We start from the raw sequence: 22,504 nt of genomic DNA on the forward strand, positions 1-22,504 counted from the left end.
ACAAAGATGCCCGTACACACTCAAAAGATCAGTATCTGCAAAAGATCTCTTCCTGCAATAGATCCATTCCTGCAAAATGCATTCATAGTCTATGAGATCTGCAGATCATCATACACACCTTGTTTAACAGACTTCATTGGCATATCTGGCAATCATCTGCAGATCTGAAAATCCATCCTGGTGGATCTGATCCGCAGATGATTGCCTGTTAAACAAGGTGTGTATGATGATCTGCAGATCTCATATACTATGAATGCATTTTGCAGGAATGGATCTATTGCAGGAAGAGATCTTTTGCAGATAATGATCTTTTGAATGTGTACGGGCATCTTTGTGTGCAGCATCTTGCAAAGATTTTATCTGATGGGGAGTGCAGCTCCATAGAATAGACTGTGTAGAGTATGGCTCTCATACTACATGGAATGGGGTATAATTGGTCTGTGATCTTGCCTTTTCCAAAGACTTTTATCTCAAGTGTGTATGCAGCATTAGCCACAGACCCTCAACAAGCAAGCCGATCAGGTGCTCTGACTGAAGTCCGACTGGATTAGCTGCATGCTTCTTACAGGTATGCGATTCAGACACTGCCGCAGCCAGAGAGATCAGCAGGACTGCCAGGAAACTGGTATTGTTTAAAAGGAAATAAATATGTCAGCCTCCATATCCCTTTCAGTTCAGGTGTGCTTTAAAGGATGGACAAATAACCAAGAATGTAATCAAAGATAATGACTTAAGGTGCCTATTATCTATACGGTCCGTATGATACCATTAATGGTGGCAATCAATGTCGAACGGTTGTTCTACCAATAATACTGTCAATCATACTAAAGCTCAAATCTATGAACTATTGACCTTTTTTATCTCTTCTGCTTTCAGTAGCCATTTGCTGACAGGAAAGTGTTTTATGGCTGTAATTACTTATCAGTGAGGGTTAGACTATAGTCCTAAAACTGTCACTTGCATACCTGATGTTTAACTCTTTCAGGCGGAGAAAGAAAAATAGGAACACAGCCTGGTTATGTGTGCTAGGCACTGTACATACACATGTCTATCTCATCATGTCACGTCACCTCGGTTGTCCTTTAAGAAAAGAGATGTACAGACCGCAGCACTGACCACTGGCTACAGTGGCTGCAATGCCATGCAAAGATGCCCTAAACAAAAGAACAGAAAATTCAGCATCAAATATAAGCGGACTGTGTTATGGCCACCTTCGGAAGGATGCTATAATCTTAATTATGCAATCATTTTGAATCCCCTAACCAATGCAATACAACCGATTTCAGATGAAAATCTGATGTTGGCGCTTGGTTTTCTACCAGATTTGATCAAATCATCAAATTGGCCAAATATCAAGTCAAAATGGACCGGCAATTGTCCTAGCTGGCATCTTATGGTGCTACTACAGGCTCTGCACTACCGTATTAAAAGCAACATCAGAGTCGACAACTTACAACACAACCTAGTGCTACATATGTAACAGCGTAGCAACATGTGTACGTGATACATGAAAAAGATACAAGTTAACCCTTTCTGCTTTACATGTGATACATGAAAAAGATACAAATTTACCCTTTCTGCTTTAACGGTAACTCAAGTTTAAATATTGTTGCATCATTCACCACGGCCTTGTATGCCTAGAGAGATAACACAGGAAAAATAAGCGGCCTTCAACAGACATAACATGTTTGTAGACATTGGCCTCAATTCTGGTACGGTTTTCCCAAAAATGACATGTATGGTAATTTACCTCATGAGGTAACGACATTTAGCAATTCTGGAAGGTTTAGTCAGGTTTTACCTCATGCTGTAAATTGTGAGGTAATTTGCATTATCTTAACTGAAAATAGCTATTCTCATGGAAATTAGGGGGTATGTTAGCACATAATTTACATATCAGTTTAAGACCAGCCTGTACCTGGCACTAAAGTCAATTTGTACGCATTTTGCAGTTTTAATGGAGTTCCTATTGCTGTTTTAGTGAAGTTTATATTCAGGCTGTGCAAAAGGATTTTTGTAATAGGGGATGCCTATAAATATACTTTCCATAGGTTGCTACAAAAAAAAAAAAAAAAAATCTCCCAAAGACTATCCTAACTTAACTAATATTTGTTTACTGCATGCTTACCGCTGAAATACCGCACGTTTTACCGCATTTTGGGGTCCATTCATAAAAGGCTTTGGTGTAAAAAAAAATCTCGTCTGGAAAATACTGCATACGGAATTTTAGACTTTTCTGTGCTAATTCATAAAATTTTTACAACTGCGATAGAAGTGCGATGTTTTACCGAAGTAAACTGTCGGTAATTAGAAGAGTTTTGTTACATTCTTGCTCTCCGTGCAGAAAGTGCATTAAGAGGTATCCCCAACTTCCCCTTAAAGGGGCACTTAAGTCTGTGAAAAAAATGAGTTTTACTCACCTGGGGCTTCCAGCAGCCCCCTGCAGCTGTATTGTGCCCACGCAGACTCCATCAGATCCTCCTGGCCCCGCCGGCAGCCACTTCCGGTTTCGGCGACAGGAGCCGACAGGCCGGGAACGCAAGTGATTCTTCGCGTTTCCGGGCACAATAGCGCCCTCTATGCTGCTATATGATATATACTCTATGCTATAGCAGCATAGAGGGCGCTATTGTGGCCGGGAACGCGAAGAATCACTTGCGGTTCCGGCCTGTCGGCTCCTGTCGCCGAAACCGGAAGTGGCTGCCGGCGGGGCCAGGAGGATCTGATGGAGTCTGCGTGGGCATAATACAGCTGCAGGGGGCTGCTGGAAGCCCCAGGTGAGTAAAACTCGTTTTTTTTCACAGACTCAAGTGCCCCTTTAAATGTGCATCCTGTTATACTGCCTCCGTTTGCCCTGAATCTGCGCTGAATCTGTCTATTAGTCTTTCTTAACGTGGATCCGAGATGAACTTTTTACTCATTGCATAATTGTGTTCCTTTCCTATTGTTTATAGGGCATTCCTCAAGCCAAATACTTTTTTTTTGTTTTAATACTCTAATTCCCTATAAACTAAACAAGTCCCGCCCAGTTTTTCAAAGAGCCTTGGCAGTAGCAAGGGCTCATGGGAGCTCAATCTGGGCAGGAGGAGGGGGAGGTATTTCTAGCCAGAGATTTCAGAGGTAGAGGGGAGGAGGGAGGAGGAGGAGGGATTAGGTTTTTTTCAGTCAGAGTGCAGATAATCCTGCCTCTGTGTAATGTTTACAAACAACATGGCTGCTGTCATTGTATTACAGGAAGAAATAATGATTTTCTATTAAAGCTGTTTGCAGCTAGATTTGCTGTGTAAACGATCTAAACTTTACATAAGATGTATAGACAAGTTACTTGTTATAGTTAGTTTTTCATCTCGGATCCACTTTAACAGTTTATTCAATTGCCACAGCTTAGAAAAACTTCAAAGAAATGTTACACATGCCAGGCTTTCTGATGTGAAATACACACTTTAAAAGCAGGAACACAAGTGGTTAAACACACAGCCTAAGGTATTCACAGGAAGTCTTGTTTGCTCTGCTCTTGCTGCTGCTGCCTGGAGAAATCTCACTGCTTCTCCATTAACTTTGCTCTTATTGCTCTCTTATCATTTCTTCAAAGCAGGCGGTATTTTTTGTCCTATTACCACCTGCTGTAATCTTTATGAATTGACATTTACTGGCATGTGTTGGAAAATACCGCATGAGGTATTTTACCTACATTTTTTTTTTTTTTACTTTACATAGTTACCAGAATTGAGGCCATTGTGTTGATTGATTATAAAGCTTTAACTGTACAACAAGATAATTAAAGGACAACTATTGCAAACATTTTTATATTTGTTTGTTTTTTAGTAGGTTCCTGTTAAGCTGGCAATACACTTACAGATTTCCACCCAATGTTCCAACACAATCGGTTGCTTTCTGAAAATAATGGATTCCTACCATATGCTGCACATCAATTTCCAACAGATTCCAGCAGGGAATTTATTGAAATCGGTTGAACTGCAACAAAGCTATAGGCCATTCATCTGCCAATGATTTTGCCTCACCCCCAATGGTTTATTTATACTTTTGATTGATTTTTACTCACAATTTTGTGGAATCAATTCCCAGCAGATGAGTGTATGGCCACCTTTACTTAAAGAGAGTCTGAAGCGAGAATAAATCTCGCTTCAGACCTCATAGATAGCAGGGGCATGTGTGCCCCTGCTAAACCGCCGCTATCCCGCGGCTTAACGGGGGTCCCTTCACCCCCAAATCCCCTCGGTGCAGCGGGGGAGCGCTTCCTGGTTGGGGCAGGGCTAACCGCCGCAGCCCTGCCCCACGCGCGTCTGTCAGCGTGTATCTCTGCCTCTCCCCCGCCCCTCTCAGTCTTCCTTCACTGAGAGGGGCGGAGGAGAGGCGGCGATGCGCGTCTGATAAGACGCGACTGGAGGCAGGGCTGCAGCCGTTAGCCCTGCCTCCAGGAAGAAGAAAATTTACGACCAAATTGCGACCAAGTCTTGCGGGGGTGGGTTTGGGGGTGAAGGGAGCCCCGTTTAGCCGCGGGATAACTATGAGCTCTGAAGCAAGATTTATTCTCGCTTCAGAGTCTCTTTAAAGTAGAAAGGTGACAGATTTTGGACTAATTCACCTTCTTACAGGGGATTCTCAAGAATTAATTTACTTTCAAAAAGCACTCCATGGATTGCACTGGCATGCGCCTACTGCCAGAATAGTGTGCACAGGAGGACATTAGCTTTCCAGAACAATTTATAAAGGTCATTTCCAGAAAATGCTTTTGTAAAGAATAAATCCCCCTTGAGGAGAGACTAGTCCAAAACCTGTCAGATTTTCACTAGCTACTGTAAATGACAGCAACGTAGGGAAAAAGAAATGTATAGTGTATTTCGCTCTGGGACAAATGTACAAACAATACATTGCACATGTACAGCAAAGTCCCCGTTATCTGGAGCTCAGGCAACCAGAAGTCTCAACTACCCGGCATGCCTGAGGGGATAACAGGCACTGTGCTTTGGCGGGTTTGCAGGGCAATAAATACTTACCGAGTCTCCTGCGCTGTCTTCTAACCTTCCTGTAGCTCTAAATGGCTTTCCTGTGTCCGTGCACAGCTCCCAGTGCATCATGTGACCCAGGACAGGCAAGAGGCTTCAAGCACCACCCTGGAAAGCAGCTAGGAGCTACAGGAAGGTTAGAAAACCGTGCTGGAGACACAGTAAGTATTTATTGCTGCACCGGGGGGTGAAGGCGAACACGCTGAAATCAGCGCAAGAAGATTTCGGCGCAGCCGGCGCCACCATAGGCCATAATAGGAATTACGGCTATAGCAGCGCACAGGGAGTAACTTCGGCACCGACAGAAGACGGAGCTGAAGTTACTTTTAAAACATAATAATTTGGCTTCCAGCAATTGCTGGAAGCCGAATGATTTCATTCCCCACCATCCATGGCGGCCTGGAGGGGGAATAGTAATTAAAGTGGCCGGGACTTGTGCAGCAGCAGGATCAGCCATATACCGGCCGTATCCTGCGCCCAAATCTCCTGCCGTTCTCTCTCGTACGTGGTGAAGACATCTTGTTTGCAAACCTCTTACTTAAAGAGAACCAGAGATGAAGCGCCCTCTTGTATTTTACCTTATAAATCAGTGGGAACATGACAGTAAACACCTAATCTCTTTGTTTCATTGTTCTCTGTTTAATCTTACGGTTATCACCTCTGATAAGAATCCCCGACTGAGCACTCAGTCTGGCTTTGCTAAGGAAAGATTATAGCTGAATCTGTCTTCTCTGGGGTCTTTTCAAGCACAAGCCTGCCCCCCTTGTGGCTCTGCTATAATTATTCCCTGCAAAGCCAGACTGAATGCTCAGTCCGGGATTCTTATCACAGCTGATAACAGACACTCTTAGCAGTGAGGATGAAACAGAGAGCATGGTAAGTGTTTTCTCTAATGTTCTTACTGATATATATGGTAAAATACACAAGGGTGCTTCGTCTCTGGTTCCCTTTAAGCTGGTCTAAGAACCCATTTCCACTATCGCGAATCTGCATGCGTTTTCTGCACGCAGATTCGCACAACCAATACAACTTAATTAGCCTGTTTCCACATGTCAGAAAAACAGAGCGTTTTTCTGTGCAGGAAAAATCTGCACAGCAGAGCCATCCGAATTCGCGATTCGCATACAAGGAAATTAATAGGAAATTCACATGCGTTTTCGCCTAAAATCAATGTAAAAGCACACAGGCACTGACATGGTTACATTTGCATACTTACAAAAACCTTGAAAACGTACGCGAATTCGCAGAAAAAATTTGCATCCACATGCAAATTCGTTTTTGCATTTTCTGCAACGAATTCGCACCGCACAAGTGGAAACAGGCCCTTATACTGTGTAGATTGGTAAGTTATGGATAGGACATCGATCATTTACCACTTTGGCACATTAAATACTAGATCTCAGTAGCGGTTCCATCTATTATTCCTCTTCCACCACAGTCAAAATCTTTGCACTGCTCACTGAATTACTAACATATGGAGCCTCATACCTAGGCCACTCCTGCCTCCAGCCCACAACGCCTAATAGCTCGATCTCACGCAATGCGCAGCCGTTGTCAATCAATGTTCGATTGGCAAAATGATTAACATTGGTGAAACCTTACATTAAAAAAACACATAGCAAGGCTACTGATGACTAATTCAGCATTGCCCTGTACTGCTCACTGTTCCACACTGCCCTTTTCCTGTACTGTAGTGGACATGAGAGCTCCTCCCCCTCGCAGGCACTCAGAGGTGGGACCATGTCACTGCTCCCCAGCTGCAGAGATCCTAGTGCCCATCGACTAATGATGCTCTCTCTGCCTTATATTAGTCAATAGGCGCTAGCTTCCCCACAGGAACTGGAGCGGTGTCATAGTCCTTGCTCAGAAGTTAGCTGCTGAGTGGCAGAGAGTTGCATCCACACACTCACTACACTTCCTTAAAGGCAGGTGGAACTAGCAAGTAGTGCAGTGCTTACAAGTCAGCACTAGGAATGAAGACGACCGATGTTGTGAAAAGCCAAATTGTCCCAGAGTGAGTGGGGATCGAATGGGTATGTAAGGGTTAACACCTTGCTTGCCGCCTCCCTTCTGATGCTTTCCATGCTGCCCTCCAGCTTCTCCTCCTTCCACCATCAGAGCAGAAGTTCTGGTGTAGGGGGCAGAAGGGAATGCATTGGCCAAGGGAAGTTAACCCTTGTGTACATAGTCCAACCACCACCCACCCCCACTCTCTCTGAGGTGATTCGCTTTTTTCCAAATCATTCTCGCTCATCCCTTGTCAGCATCTATGGATACCTGTGAAGGTTTTATATGGGCTTTAAAACAAACTTGAAGTGAAAATAAACTGAGGAAATCAAGAATTCTATCTGTAGTTCTACTCAAATATGTTTTTTTAAAGGATACCCGAGGTGACATGTGACATGGTGAGATAGACATGTGTATGTACAGTGCCTAGCACACAAATAACTAGGCTGTGTTCCTTTTTTCTTTCTGTCTGAAAGAGTTAAATATCAGGTATGTAAGTGGCTGACTCAGTCCTGACTCAGACAGGAATTGACCACAGTGTGACCCTCACTGATAAGAAATTCCAACTATAAAACACTTTCCTAGCAGAAAATGGCTTCTGAGAGTAAGAAAGAGGAAAAAAAGGGGAATTTCTTATCAGTGAGGGTCACACTGTAGTCACTTCCTGTCTGAGTCAGGACTGAGTCAGCCACTTGCATACCTGATATTTAACTCTTTCAGACAGAGAAAGAAAAAAAGGAACACAGTATAGTTGTTTGTGTGCTTGGCACTTTACATACACATGTCTATCTCATCATGTCACTTCGGGTATCCTTTAAGAATCCCACAGTCTTATTTAGTGTTTAAAGAGAAACTCCGATCAAGAACTGAACTTTATCCCAATCAGTGGCTGATACCCCCTTTTACATGAGAACTCTATTCCTTTTCACAAACAGACCATCAGGGGGTGCTGTGTGACTATTATTGTGGTGAAACCCCTCCTACAAGAAACTCTGAGTACGTACTCCTGGCAGTTTCCTGTCTGTGAACCTTGCTGCATTGTGGGAAATATCTGTTTACAGCCGTTTCTAACTGCCAAAAAAGCATGCAACAGCAACATCACCTGCCAACAGTAAAAATGTCACCATGTAAATGTCAGAATGTAAATTAGGAATTTAAAAGATTTTACAACGGGCAAACACTGACTAAATCATTTATACATAATTATTGTAAAAATGAAGCACTTTTTTATAACATTATTTTCACTGGAGTTCCAGAGACACACGAAGGCTGCTGCCTTAAAAACATTGCCAGTTGCCTGGCTGTCATGCTGAGCTTGGGCCATAGACTGCTAACAGGGAAGCCTGCGGGAGACCGTGAGGGGCCCGGAAAGGCTTTATAGGACGCAGAGCCTTCCCTCTCCTTAGGCGAGTATCTGTTTTGTTTTTTGTTTTTATTTACACTTCAGATTCTCTTTAAGGGCTGGTGCACACAAAAAACCTCCAGCGGATCCGCAAATGGTAGCAGTTTTTTTAAGCTGTTTTTCAGAGCGATTCCAGGCATGTTTAGAGAGGTTTTCTAATCTTGCCTAGCGTATTCGGAGCGTTTTTGTGTAGCAGATTTCATATATTGTTACAGTAAAGCTGTTACTGATCAGCTTATGTAACAAAACCGCTTGGAAAACCGCTCTGATCTAGCGTTTTTCTGAGCGGTTTTCCTCTTTCCTATACTTTACATTGAGGCAGAAATGCCTCAGAAATCTCAAAAATGCTGCAGCCCCCGAGTTTGCGTTTGTGGAAAAAACGAGCCGCTCTGGTGTGCACCAACCCATTGACTAGCATTAACCAAGCGGCCCCCCCCCCCCCCCCCCCGCAAGCGTTTAAAAAACGATCAGAACTGCTCTTAGTGTGCACCAGCCCTCAGTGGGGATCTAGCTTTCAGTCAGACCTATGCAGAGACCAGGTACCGGAGATCTGATCTTTGAATCACAGCCCATGATTATGTTCCCATTATTACAGTCCCCGTGAAAGCATGTGGAAATGGAAGGATAAGCATGGATGTTGTGCCGGTGTAACAGTCTCTTACTTTGTCTCGAGCGGTGAGAAACCTCGGATCATCTTGAAATGCTTCTTTTACTAGCTTGCTAAATCTATTAAATAAAGTCAGCAACTGCTCTACATACTTCTCAGAATCCTAAAAAAAAGGGAAACAAAAATCATTAGAAATAACAATAGCATGTTATCTATCAGCCCTCAGTGTCAACACTATATCTTCAGGTGTTCCTTCATAAAACCAGTAAACACAGACTGGTAAAGAATGCTGATTAGCCAAACAAATATCTGGGGATTTGAAGCGGACCTGAACTCAGAACTTCCTCTCTGCTCTAAAAGATGAGCAACAGCATAACAACCTCTAAAGAAAAACATTTCTTTGCAACAAACTGATACAAATCCTGCAATAAATGTGCAGTGTGTCTGCTTCCTGATTTCATGGAAATAGACATAGGGTTAACATCCTGCGTTTACAAATTCGCTGCTTCGCAGAGGCAGCAGAAATTCCTGTGCTGACGCAGCTGAGAGATCAAATTACAGCTGTGATTAGTCACAATGGAGGGGGGATTAGACAGGCTAAACTCTTCGAAATCTAACACTTACTGCTGAAGAGGGAAGCCTGAGGATCCTAAGAAGGCTTCCCTCAGTTCTAACGAGCCAGCGTTGCTGAGCGCGGCTCCGCCCATTCCTGTGCGCAGCCCCCCCTTCACATCGGGGCCATGCAGCACCTCTTTCTGGTTCCAAGACAAGACCGCTTACACATGCGCAGTAGAACGGAGCCCACGGCTAGAATTTTTAAAAGGGCTAAGGTATCCTTTAAAGCAGGGGTCCCCAACCTTTTTGGACCAGAGGACGGCTTTGATGCAAGACATTTTCTCCAAGGCCCGGCAGACCAGGATGGGGAGAAATCGAGCACGCTGCTCGACGTCCCTCCGCCCCCCCCCCCCCCCACATAGTAACACAGCGCATAATCAGCTACTCAACTGAGATGTGTGTGCAGCCCGGCTCAGAGAAGTCGCCCAAGGGGATCAAATCCTGATCCCAGATGGGTGACATCAGTTGCTAGTGTATATGCAGCTTAAAATGTATCCAAGAGCATAAATCAGAAAGATTTTATACTTACCTGGGGCTTCCTCCAGCCCCATACATAGGTGCGCATGCACACAAGAGTCCAACTTGCAACCGAGCCAGATTACCAAGGTTGACTGCGGCTGAACGGAGCCACACGGAAAGACAGCGAGGGAGGCAGTGGTGCTTATGGGGCTGGAGGAAGCCCCAGGTAAGTATAAAATCTCTCTGATTCTAAAATATATGGTGCTCAAGTCAAGGCTGCAAGCAATGTGCATCTGTTATTGTAGAAGTGGGAGCACTGAACTGTAACTGGAGGAGACAGTATATAAAATCAGGTCAGTGGCAGTACAGGGGAGTGGGGTGGGAAGACACAGACCCCGGCATATAGAATGGAATAAGCAGTGCTGCTAACCAAATCCAGCTGCCAGCTGGGGGGAGACACAGGAATAGGAGAGGGGAATTGTCAGTCAGAACGCTGCACTTTTTTACCTACAGTTCAGAAGCAACCAGAGCAGATACGTGCATGCTGAGTGACAGGCTATCACTGAGGCAACATGTGCTGTGTGCTGTTTGTATGCTCTGTGTGCTTCTGAAACGTAGGTGAAAAAGTGCAGAGCTCTAAAGAAATCCCCTCTCCTATTGCCTGTCTCTCCCCCAGCTCAAGCATGGCAGCTCCTCTCCCCTTCTATTCCAGTCTTGGAAAGCAAGCTAAAATTACCTTGCTGCTGCAGAGTCAGGACTGAGGGAATAATGACAGCTGACTTCACTGAGTGGCTGGATAGTGTAATGGTTAAGGGCTCTGCCTCTGACATGGGAGACCAGGGATCGAATCTCGGCTCTGCCTGTTCAGTAAGCCAGCACCTATTCAGCAGGAGACCTCAGGCAAGTCTCCCTAACACTGCTACTGCCCATAGAGCACGTCCTAGTGGCTGCAGCTCTGGCGCTTTAAGTCCGCCAGGAGAAAAGCGCTATATAGGTTTTTTTTTTATTATTATTTTTTTTCACTGTGTCTCCCTCCTCGGACTGTGCTGCCTCACTCTTCCAGGCTGCTTGAACTAGACGGGATTTGTGTGGGCATGCTTCATTGGCTGCCTCTCTCCCTTTCTTTGTGCCAGAGCCTCACGGATTGGCTGGTGGTAGGAAGGGAGGGTGGGACAGAGGAAGAGATTTGTATTGGCTCAGCCACCCGGGGACCAGCCTCTGTCCACTGCCTGGAGGCTTCCGGGTAGCACACTGATACATTTTATTGTAAGTTACAGCCGCGGCTGCCAGTGAACCGCGGCGGCACTGCAGTGAGGCAGGGGACTGCAGCCCAACACAACGTGTCCTGCGGACCGGTGTTGGGGACCCCTGCTTTAAAGAGAACCAGAGATGAAGCACCCTCTAGTATTTTACCTTATAAATCAGTGGGAACATGACAGTAAACACCTAATCTCTTTGTTTCATCGTTCTCTGTTTAATCTGACTGTTATGACCTCTGATAAGAATCCCCGACTGAGCACTCAATCTAGCTTTGCTACGGAAAGATTATAGCTGAGTCTGTCTTCTCTGGTGTCTTTTCAAGCCCAAGCCTGCCCCCTTGTGGCTCTGCTATAATGACTTAGCTATAATTATTCCCTGCAAAGCCAGACTGAATGCTCAGTCCGGGATTCTTATCACAGGTGATAACAGACACTTTTAGCAGTGAGGATGAAACAGAGAGCATGGTAAGTGTTTTCTCTAATGTTCTTACTGATATATATCGTAAAATACACAAGGGTGCTTCGTCTCTGGTTCCCTTTAAAAGAAAATAAATGAGTGCTCCTAAGCAGTGCCATCCCTACTGGCAGCAAAAAATCTGCGTTTTGTTGCGTCTAGTTGTGTCTGAGTACAGCCATGCTCACATGTGACTCCATAGGGGCCACCATTCTAACACCAGTTTTGAATGCTGACAATTCTCTAATATTTTAATTCTGACAAAATTTCTACATAGCTAAACATCAGTGGGAGGGCGGGGCTACATTCAATGTTCTGATGCTGAAACCTGGAAAGTTACAGTAAAAGTGGATATCCTGAATAATTTCCAGCATTCTACTATATGTCATTGCAGTGCTTCTTTAAGGGTTATCTATTCTATAACATCAATTTCTTACATTAATCTAGAATGTCATACATTTGAATGGTGACAGACAGAGGGAACATATGAAGATTAGAATACCTACAGTAGTTATGGTCTCTGCAGCTGCTACCATGTCTGCCAGCCCAGCACTAACAATGTGCTCTTCCAAGTCCTTCAGCATCGGCTCTATGCCACTAGGAACTTTATCCATGAGGGAAAACATTAAGTGCAATTCTGACAAGAGAGCAGAGAGAACACCCTCAGTGCAGGGAAATGCCAGCTCACTCGCACAAAGACATATATAGAGGAAGGAATACAGACATAATCATAGAAGTGAAAACATTCATACATTCCCAAATGTAATGTTAACATACGAACGTAAAAATTCCACCCAACAGATTAGTAATCAGGAGTGTTCAGATGTTAGATTTCTGTGTGAAATTGGGCCCCTGCAGCTAAAAGTATTTAAATTATTATCACATGACCAGAAGCACATGGTTCAGCGAGCCTCCTTTCAGTTTCTCAACTGCACCATCCTGATGTTCAGACCCGGACTGAATCTCTCAGAGAAGATTGCAGCTGATAGCAATGGCGATCTGAAGTACACCAACATACCTCCCAACTTTTTGAGATGAGATAGAGCATACATGTCAAAGAGCCATTAAATTTGGCCCCCAGGTGGTTTCCCCACTTTGCATTATGTTTGGCCCTCTCTAGAGCACCAGGGAAGCTGTATCAACATGGAAGCCATTTGGGGGAGGTAGGGGCAAAGCACCAAACACTAGTGAACTGTATAGGGGAGGGTGGGGGCCACTAGACACCAGGGAACTGTATAGGAGAGGGAGGAGGACCACTAGACAAGGGGGAACTGTATAGTGGAGGGAGTGGAGCCACTAGACACCAGAGAACTTTGTAAGGGAGGAAGGTGGCCAGTAGACATTGAGGTTGGCCCGCAACTAGGTACCAGTGTTCAATTTCGGCCCCTTTTGTATTTGAGTTTGACACCCCTGAGATAGAGGGACACTTTAGCCATGCCCCTGCCACACCCCTGACCACGCCCCCATTACACCCCCTAGTCACGCATACCATAAAGATTCCATAGGAAAAATATGTTGTTTTATAATTCAAACCACACTGGTCCTTTTTATCCTGGTACATTTTCCTTCATATTAACATTTTAAAATTAGTAATATGTCAATACAAAGGGTGGGAATAAAGTTTAGAGTCAAACATTTTTTAGTAGAGAAATATATATATATATATATATATATATATTATATATATATATATATATATATATATATTTACAGAGAAAGAGGGACAAAGTCCTGGAAGAGGGACAAATGAGGAGGAAAGAGGGACAGGCCTCCAAAAGAGGGACAGTTGGGAGCTATGTACCAAGTGGGCGGTTTTTGGACTTCTGACCAGATGCTTTAAAATGAATTTGACATCAGCTAATCAAAAGATTTCACACTGACAAAAACACAAGGCTCAACAAAAATATCTGTCTGGGGTGGGGCTTTAGGCGATAGTTTGGCAATAGTTTATATTAGCAATTGCAGCACCTGAAAAATACATAAAAGGCCTGGGACCCATTACAATTCGCCAACCGCTGCAGAAACCGCTCAACGTGTTTGTTACGTTTGCTGCATCGATTACCGGTGTGATTTGTGTGGTGAATGAAAGAGCTGCACAAGTACTGATTGCAAGTATCAGTATTGCGATCAGTACTTTCCTGATTGAAAGTAGACTGGTGAAAATCGACCCTCCTCCTTCCATGCATACTTGATATCAGATCTCATCGGCAATCTGGATGAATGTTGATCAGAATTCTGAAGCATGTTGTTTTTTTTCAGTTTTTTTTTTAAATGACAATAAAGGTGGCCATATATTGGTCAATCTTTTGCATCGACATCCAGTGGATTCGATAATCTGTTTGCATCTGCTAAAAATCACTGCAGCAAACGATTCCCACTCGATCTTTGGCTGAAATTGATCGATTCAGTCAATCGCGCCAGGTGTACGTTTTTTCTTGGACGGCATTGGGCCAGGAGCGTGTCGCTAGCAATGTTTGATTTTGAGACAACCGACACCGCAGCGTTGCTTATATTCACATGTACGCCGTGCATCTTTTCTCCACTGCCGGGCTCTCCATCTGGTCATTTCTCCCGCTGGCGATGGTGTCACATCACAAATAAGGTCAAACACTAGAGGCCTCTAGTGGCCATGTAAAGTTGTGCACGCCACAGTGCTTGTAGGGTTTGGCGTCTAGTGAATTATCTAATTTGAGATAAGTGCACCTTTTCATGTCAGCCAGCAGAACTTGCTGTGCCATAAATTCTTGGAGTGCTTTGATGTCTCTCTGCTGGCAGAGGACATAGAAACTGAAAGCAGAAGTCCTCTGTTATTGTCTCACACTGCCCCCTAGTGACAACTGGCCATAAATACACATTACAGCAGTACTAATTAGTAGCAAGGAAATGTAACAAATAAGGAATAAAAAAAATGTGCTGAAATAAATTGGCCTGGAACACTTGCAAGCCTCTAAATACATTGTCTGCTAAAAGATTAAACATTGTTATGACTGCCCCTTTGTTTTTACTCTAGAATGCTTTCTGTATTTGACTTTGCAATAAACCATTCCATAAATGACAGGATATTTGAAGTAAGTACCGTGAACTTTCACTGCATTTCTCTTTTCATTATTCGTCTCCAGGGAAACCATAACGCTGACAGCAGCAATCAATGGGCTCTTTCCACTTTCCCGTGCATTAGTTACAGAATAGCAGAGCCTCACTGCTGAGGACATTAGCTGCCCCTTCATTTCTTAATGCGTTTACAAGGAAGGCTTCCGCAAGTCTTCTCTAATGGTGCGTGTCTGAGCTTAGAACACAGGATTGCTAGTGAGATAATTAATGGGCTTCATTTAAGCTGCTAATTTATCTGTATAACTGCTAAGCCAATTAGCTGTCCAGGAAAAGCCAACACTGTAAAAATAAGAGTATTTAAAGCAGGGGTCTCAAACTCGCGGCCATTTGCGGCCCTCGATACAATATTTTGTGGCCCGCGCCGGCAAAAGCTTCCTTATAGTTCGCTTCAGTGCTCCCAAGTAATCCGCCGCATCCCCACCGCTAAACGAGGGCTGCAGAGCCCCCAAATCGCGGCACATCGCTGCCTCTGCCCGCCCCTCTCTGTTAAGGAAGAGTGAGAGGGGCGGGCAGAGGCAGCGATGCGCCGCGATTGACGTCAGGAGGGGCAGAGCTGAAGCTGAAAGCTCTGCCCCTTCCAGGAAATGCCAGCGGATTGCCATTTGGGCGATTTGGGGGCTCTGCAGCCCTCGTTGGTGTTTGCTGCTGATTGTGAAATCCCTTATGCGGCCCAGCCTCATCCTGACTTTGCCTCCTGCGGCCCCCAGGTAAATTGAGTTTGAGACCCCTGATTTAAAGGATAACTGTAATGAGAAAAATATGTAGGCTGCTATAATTATTTCCTTTTAAATAATACTAGTTGCCTGGCAGCCCTGCTGATCATTCTAGCATCAGTAGTGCCTGAATCACCTATCTGAAACAAACATGTAGCTAATCTATTCAGACTTCCCTCGAACTTTATGCTTGTTCAAGGTCTATGGCTAAAAATATTAGAGGCAGAGGATCAGCAGGACAGCCAGGCAACGTGCATGGTTTAAAGTGGATCCGAGATGAAAAACTAACCATAACAAGTAACTTGACTATTATCTTATTTAAAGTTTAGATAGTTTACACAGCAAATCTAGCTGCAAACAGCTTTAATAGAAAATGATCAATTCTTCCTGTGATACAATGACAGCAGCCATGTTGTTTGTAAACATTACACAGAGGCAGGCTTATCTGTATCTTGAGCACTCAGCCTGTGAAAAAAACCTAATTCCCCCCCCCCCCCCCCTCTGCCTCTGAAATCAATCGCTAGTAACACCTCCTCCTCCTCCTGCCCAGACTGAGCTCCCATGAGCCCTTGTTACTGCCAAGGCTCACTGAAAACCTGTGGGTGTGGTTTATTTCGTTTATAGTGAATTAAAGTATTAAAACAAAAAAGTATTTGGCTTGAGGAATGCTCTATAAACAATAGGAAAGGAACACAATTATGCAATGAGTAAAAGTTCACCTCGGATCCACTTTAAAAATAAATAAATATGTCAGGTTCCATATGTCTTAACTTGGGTTTCCTTCAAGCCCCCCCACTCACTCTTCACATAAGTCACAAATTCATTGCTGAATGGCACTGTTCAATCCACCATCATGTGACTTCTCTCTCAGTCTGTCCCATCCCACTATGACTGCACATCCATCATCTGCATCGGCAGAGAGAAAGAAAAGACTTGCCAGACAACATGCCATTTTTCGGCCGTACTTCTAGATACAGAACATGATGATGCTGTTGGGTGCACACGGGGTAATCCACAGGGCACGATGAAGGCTACAGAACAGTGGTGTAACTACAATTGATGGAACCCTAGTGTTCTCACCCCTTTCCTTGCCTCCCCTTGGGGGCCATCTCACAAGGGTCATAAAACAAGTGTGGTCACAAAAACATCTGTAGTACAGTCCCCCGTATCGGAGGAAGGAGCGTAACTTAGTTGTTGAAGACCCCCACAGCTTTGCCCCCCCATGATTGCAGGGGCTGCTCCCCTTTAGATTCATCCCTACCACAGAGGTGCCCAGTGTCCAGTAAGTGCTGTAAAGGCAACAGCAGGTTGAGCTCAATAACACTGCTCAGATAGAATCGTACAGTTGGAAAATTATGTTGGTTCAAAGCCCCCTCTGCAGTCTCTGCAAGTGGGAGATTGTCTTATCATCATCATGCAAATGAGCAGGACATGGATAGATCTATGAAAAGAATGCTGTCTCGGCTCTGGAAACATGTGCTGCAGGAAGCAGCTGCTGAAGGGGCTCCTGACCAGGCACAAACACTGATTTATGAACTAATCCAAGCACTCATACATAAACCCAAACCAGCCCTGCCACTGCATACTTGCACGAGGCTAAGCAAACATTTGTGCCTGTACTTGGGCTTCAGGCCAGACATTGGTAGACTTGAAGGTGTCCACTTACTTTCTGTTTCGTTGCGTTTGATCATTCCTTGGCACTCGGCTAGAATAGTTTCTTTGAAGGATGTGACAAGGGCATTGACGCAGCACTCCATCAGCTGTAATACAGGAGAGAGCAGTCAGATTGCTGTAGAAGCTACAGACCTCGTTGGTAAGCTGGGAATAAAGATCACATCTCATGGTCTCCATACACAGATTGAGAGCCACCCAAATCTGCAAGTGATCGACTGCTAATGACTGAGAAACTGACTGAGGAGTAGTGATTGATTTACCACAACTCAATCAGAATTCAAAAGAAACCTGTCGCAGGTTTGATCAAAGCACTACTTCCTGCCAGCTCTGTACACGGCTATGTGGCTCCTCCCACTGCTCACTTGGTTCAGTTTTACCCTAACGCTTAAAGAGGACCTCCAGTGAAAATAATGAAATAAAAAAGTGCATAAATGATTTAGTCAGTGTTTGCCCATTGTAAAATCTTTCCTCTCCCTGATTTACATTATGACATTTATCACATGGTGACATTTTTACTGCTGGCAAGTGAGGTCACTGGAAGGAGATGCTGCTTGTGTTTGTTTTGTTTTTTTTACAGTTGTAAACAAACAGCTGTTACTTGCAACAAGGCTTCCACAGTGCGATGTCAGTACCTCAGTGCTGTGAGGCGCTGACATCATTTGTAGGAGGGGTTTTACCACAGTATCAGCCATACAGCGCCCCCTGATGATCTGTTTGAGAAAAGGAATAGATTTCTCATAGGAAAGGGAGTATCAGCTACTGATTGGGACAAAGTTCAATTCTTGGTTACCGTTTCTCTTTAAAGAGGAACTCCGACCAAGAATTGAACTTTATCCCAATCAGTAGCTGATACCCCCTTTTACATGAGAAATCTATTCCTTTTCACAAACAGACCATCAGGGGGCGCTGTATGACTGATATTGTGGTGAAACCCCTCCCACAAAAAGCTCTGAGTACCGTGGTACTTCTGGCAGTTTCCTGTCTGTGAACCTTGTTGCACTGTGGGAAATAGCCGTTTCCAACTGCCAAAAAAGCATGCAGCAGCTACATCACCTGCCAACAGTAAAAATGTCACCATGTGATAAATGTCAGAATGTGGATCAGGGATTTAAAAGATTTTACAATGGGCAAACACTGACTAAATAATTTATACATAATTATTGTAAAAATGAAGCACTTTTTTTTTACTACATTATTTTCACTGGAGTTCCTCTTTAAGATGTACAGCTTTTGTTTGATAAACTGGCTGAAATCTATCGGAAAGATGGCCATACATCTATCACTTTCGCCGCCCAATCAAACAAACAGATTTTATAATTCTATCGAATGAAAATGGGTGGCGCAACAAGCATGCCTGATCGCCGATTCAACCGATTTCAGCCCCAAATCGGTCAAATGCACCATTAGAGCATGCTGGTGAATCTTTGGTCGGCGTGGTTGTCTGGGTGTGAGGCAGTAACGGCTTGCGATATCGGGAGGGCCGACGAATGTGATAGACTCTGGGCCGCTGTCCCTTCAAATAAAAATATGCCCATACATTGATATCTCACCTACTACAGGTCTTCTTGACTGCTTTTTCCAAGCACCGCTAGGCGCAGGTGTGTGACATCACACAAGTGCCACATGCTGTACACGGCCACCACATGGTGGCTGCGTGAGGTGGCAATGCTCACGGGAAAGCATCGGACAAGACTGGGAGCAGCTGAGATTTGAATGCAAAGGTTCCAGTGGGTACATTAACATTTGAGAGGACAACGGCTAGGGGGCGTCACAAGGCAAATTCTTGAGAAAACTCCTGATGAATTTAATTGGGAATTGGCCTGCGGTGAATGGGCAGGCAACACACCTTTCCCCAATCAGATTTGATCAGAGAGAGAGTCCTGCCTCTTGGTCGATATGCCCATATATGGGAACCTGAAGCTTATCAATCTGATTTGTGGGGATGAGTAGATCACTGGCAGATTCAATTAGGGTGATCAAATCTGCTGTAAACATTGGCCCATGTATAGCCAACACAACTTGTACAGAAGAGGTTGGTGCTATGCTGTATAAATACAAATTTCACATAAACTTGGATACATCTACGGTACATGTCTCAGTTATCATGCAATCAGATTGCATTCAAATTTTGCTACACTACAAAGCAAGTTATCTATTTGCTTTGGGTAAAGAACACCTGAATTGGGACAAAAAAAGTGGATTTTTACTTAGAAGAACATGCGGCTTCTGACAGTTCACCATATTTTTTTAGGTCCCTCAGTGTCCCCCAGGGCCTCTCGGTTCTGCAGATGACACCTCTGCCATCAGAAAGATCTGTGACTGGAGCACTAGTCGTCGGCTACTGTGCATACTCACTACAATCACCAGGAGCATTCTGTGCATTTGTGGTACAATTCTTTTGAGAACCACGCATTCGCCAAACGCTTCTGGCAATGGGACAGCAATCGAGGTGGTGCGTGGACAGCACAGCGCGTGCACAGCAGCCCGCAACTGGAGTTCCAGTTACAGATTTTTATGAGGGGCAGTTTGACTGATTGGGATCTTAGGAGAAATGTGAACTGGACTCTTCAGACATTTTTGACAAGATTTGATTTGCCATCTTCTAAATTGGTGACTGTTACCAAACATTGATGACACTATTCAAATCCAAAAAATGCTACTCATTTAAAATAACCCAAGGTGAGGGTTATATGGAGGCTGTCATATTTATCACAATTTAAGCAATACCAGTTGCCTGGCTATCCTGCTGATCCTCTGCCTCTAATACTTTCAGCCAGTGACCATGAACACGCATGCAGCAGAACAGGCATTTCTGACAATATTGTCCGAACTGACAGGATTAGCTGTATGCTTGTTTCTGGTGTGATTCAGACACTACTGCAGCCATATGAATCAGCAGGGCTGCCAGGCAACTGGTATTGTTTAAAAGGAAACAAATATGGCAGCCTCCATATCACTCTCACATCAGGTTCACTTTAAAAGGGACACTTAGGGCCCATTCACACTAGAGGCGCTTTTCTGAGCGTTTTGCGATTGATTAGCATTTTTAAAATCGCTCCCAATGCTGCAATTTCACGATCGCATACGCACAAATTGCAGCGATTTTTCCCATGATTTTAATGAAAATTAATAGAAGCGATTTTTAAAACTGCTAATCAATCGCAAAATGCTCAGAAAAGCACTTCTATTGTGAATGGGCCCTTAAGCCAGGAATTAAAAAAAAAACAAAAAAAAAACAGTTTTACTTGCCTGGGGCGTCTACCAGCCCCCTGCAGCCGTCCTGTGTCCTCGCAGTCACTCATTGAGCCTCCATCCCCCTCCACCAGCTAGTTTCATTTTCACTGACCGGGAGTCGGCGGGCTTTCTGCGCCTGCACAGGCCTGGCCACACGTATTCTTCTTCATGTCCCATCCTCAATAACGTCCCGCACAGGCGCAGGACGCTATTGCGGATGAGAATGCGAAGAAAAATATGCGAGGCCAGGCCTGTCAGCGAAAACAAAACTAGCTGGTGGCGGGGGACCGGAGGCTCTGTGAGTGACTGCGAGGGCACAGGACGGCTGGAGGGGGCTAGTAGAAGCCCCAGGAAAGTAAAACTGATTTTTTTATTCCTGGCTAAAGTGTCCCTTTAAGGGAGACATCCACACAGTTATACTGCTATAAACTTAAGAAATGCAATAGCAATGCTTACCGCTTGCACAGAGTTACATTCTCGCCTCGTCTCTAAATACCGCACAGCTCTCTTCTCTTCCTCCTTCAGTTTAGCGTCTGCCTGTTCAGAGTGAAACAGCCGTTATCTAGAGACCCCACCGCTGGAACACACACAGGAGCCACACATTTCCAATGTCCTCTTACGTATTTCATGTAGTTCTGTACACCGTTTTGCTGTAGGTAGGAAGGAGCTTGCGTTCTATAAAACCTCTCTGTAGAGTCTAAATAGGCTTTTTCAAAGTTATCCCGGTAAATCTGTAGTTTGTCATCTGGGTTTGAACAAAGATTGACTACAAAATAAAAACACACAAATGGGGTCTGTTTCAGTAAAGGTGCAATAGGTGAGATTAACAGACTGCGTAGGTAAAAGCTACACGGTCTTCTACACAAAGTAGTAAAATTGGCCAATCATTATCGGGCGTGTTCGCACCCTAACTTGTTAGCACTTGGGCCTAAGGCTTCTTTCACATCTAGAATGCATGCAGGAGCCGTTCTCCTGCACGTGTTATGGCCTGCAGCGTATCATCAGGATGTTGCGATGTGACGCAATAAGCGGCGGTAGTTATTAATTCACGCGACTGGAGAACGCCGGCCCTGGACGATTAAAAGCTAACAGGTGCGTTGAACCGCAACGCACCAAAACGCAGCGTCGAATGTGAAAGGTAAAATGAAAGTCTATAGACTTTCATTTTACTTTGGTTAACACAAAGTTTTGATTTAGCCTTAAAATGCAGAAAACGGGATTAGATGTGAAAGAGCCATAATGGGAATAGTCATGCCTAACTGGCTTTTTCAGTTATTACAGAAATTGTAACATTACCGTATTTTTCGGACCATAAGACACTCCTGACCATAAGACACCTAGGTTTAGAGGATAAAAACCAGACGGGGAGAGCTTGGGGGAATATACTAAACCTGGTGTGTTCAATCTTGGTGCAGGGGCGTCTTGTGGATCTTCCCCCCCCCCCCAATTATTATGTCCCCCTTGTACCTTTTGTGTCCCCCTCTGTCCTACTTTTGTGACCTTTTCTGTTACCCTTGTGTCCTCCTGTCCCTTCTGTGTCTTCCTTTGTCCCTATTGTGTTCCTCCTTTGACCTTCTCTGACCCCCTCCCCCGTCCCACTCATTGAGACTTCCTGCCCCCTTTGTGACAGCCTCTGTCCTCCTTTGCCCCACCTTGTATCCACCTTTGTCCCCCCTTATGACCTCCTGCCCCCTTGTGTCCTCCTTAGAGCCCCCTTGCGACCTTCCTCTGTCGACCCAATCATGGCCACCGGCTGTTCTATCAGGTATGATTGGCCACAATGACGAGCCTGGTCCCGCCGGCAACACTGTTGGCTCCAATCAATTCTCCTCTGCCCTGTTCCGCCCCTACCCTAGGCGGTATGGTACCGGCACTGAAAACCGGCGCATCAGCTAAGATTGGCTGCGGAGCATAGTAGCACAGCCAGGCCATCAGGTAAGGG

The 22,504-nt window shown here is 44.6% G+C and overlaps 1 protein-coding gene across 1 annotated transcript in view; it reads right to left on the reverse strand.

Annotated features, from left to right (window-relative positions):
- CUL5 (cullin 5) overlaps window positions 1-22,504 on the reverse strand; it is an 84,694-nt gene that overhangs the window by 28,522 nt on the left and 33,668 nt on the right. The window contains exons 6-11 of the mRNA XM_068266893.1: window positions 21,183-21,328; window positions 21,019-21,099; window positions 17,321-17,414; window positions 12,337-12,467; window positions 9,099-9,206; window positions 1,573-1,637 (exon numbers count right to left, since the gene is read on the reverse strand). Of these exons, the coding sequence (XP_068122994.1) occupies window positions 1,573-1,637; window positions 9,099-9,206; window positions 12,337-12,467; window positions 17,321-17,414; window positions 21,019-21,099; window positions 21,183-21,328 (625 nt within the window). The remainder of the gene's footprint in view (window positions 1-1,572; window positions 1,638-9,098; window positions 9,207-12,336; window positions 12,468-17,320; window positions 17,415-21,018; window positions 21,100-21,182; window positions 21,329-22,504) is intronic.

The sequence above is a fragment of the Hyperolius riggenbachi genome, chromosome 2 (genome assembly GCF_040937935.1).
Source record: "Hyperolius riggenbachi isolate aHypRig1 chromosome 2, aHypRig1.pri, whole genome shotgun sequence".
Taxonomy (NCBI): Eukaryota; Metazoa; Chordata; class Amphibia; order Anura; family Hyperoliidae; genus Hyperolius; species Hyperolius riggenbachi.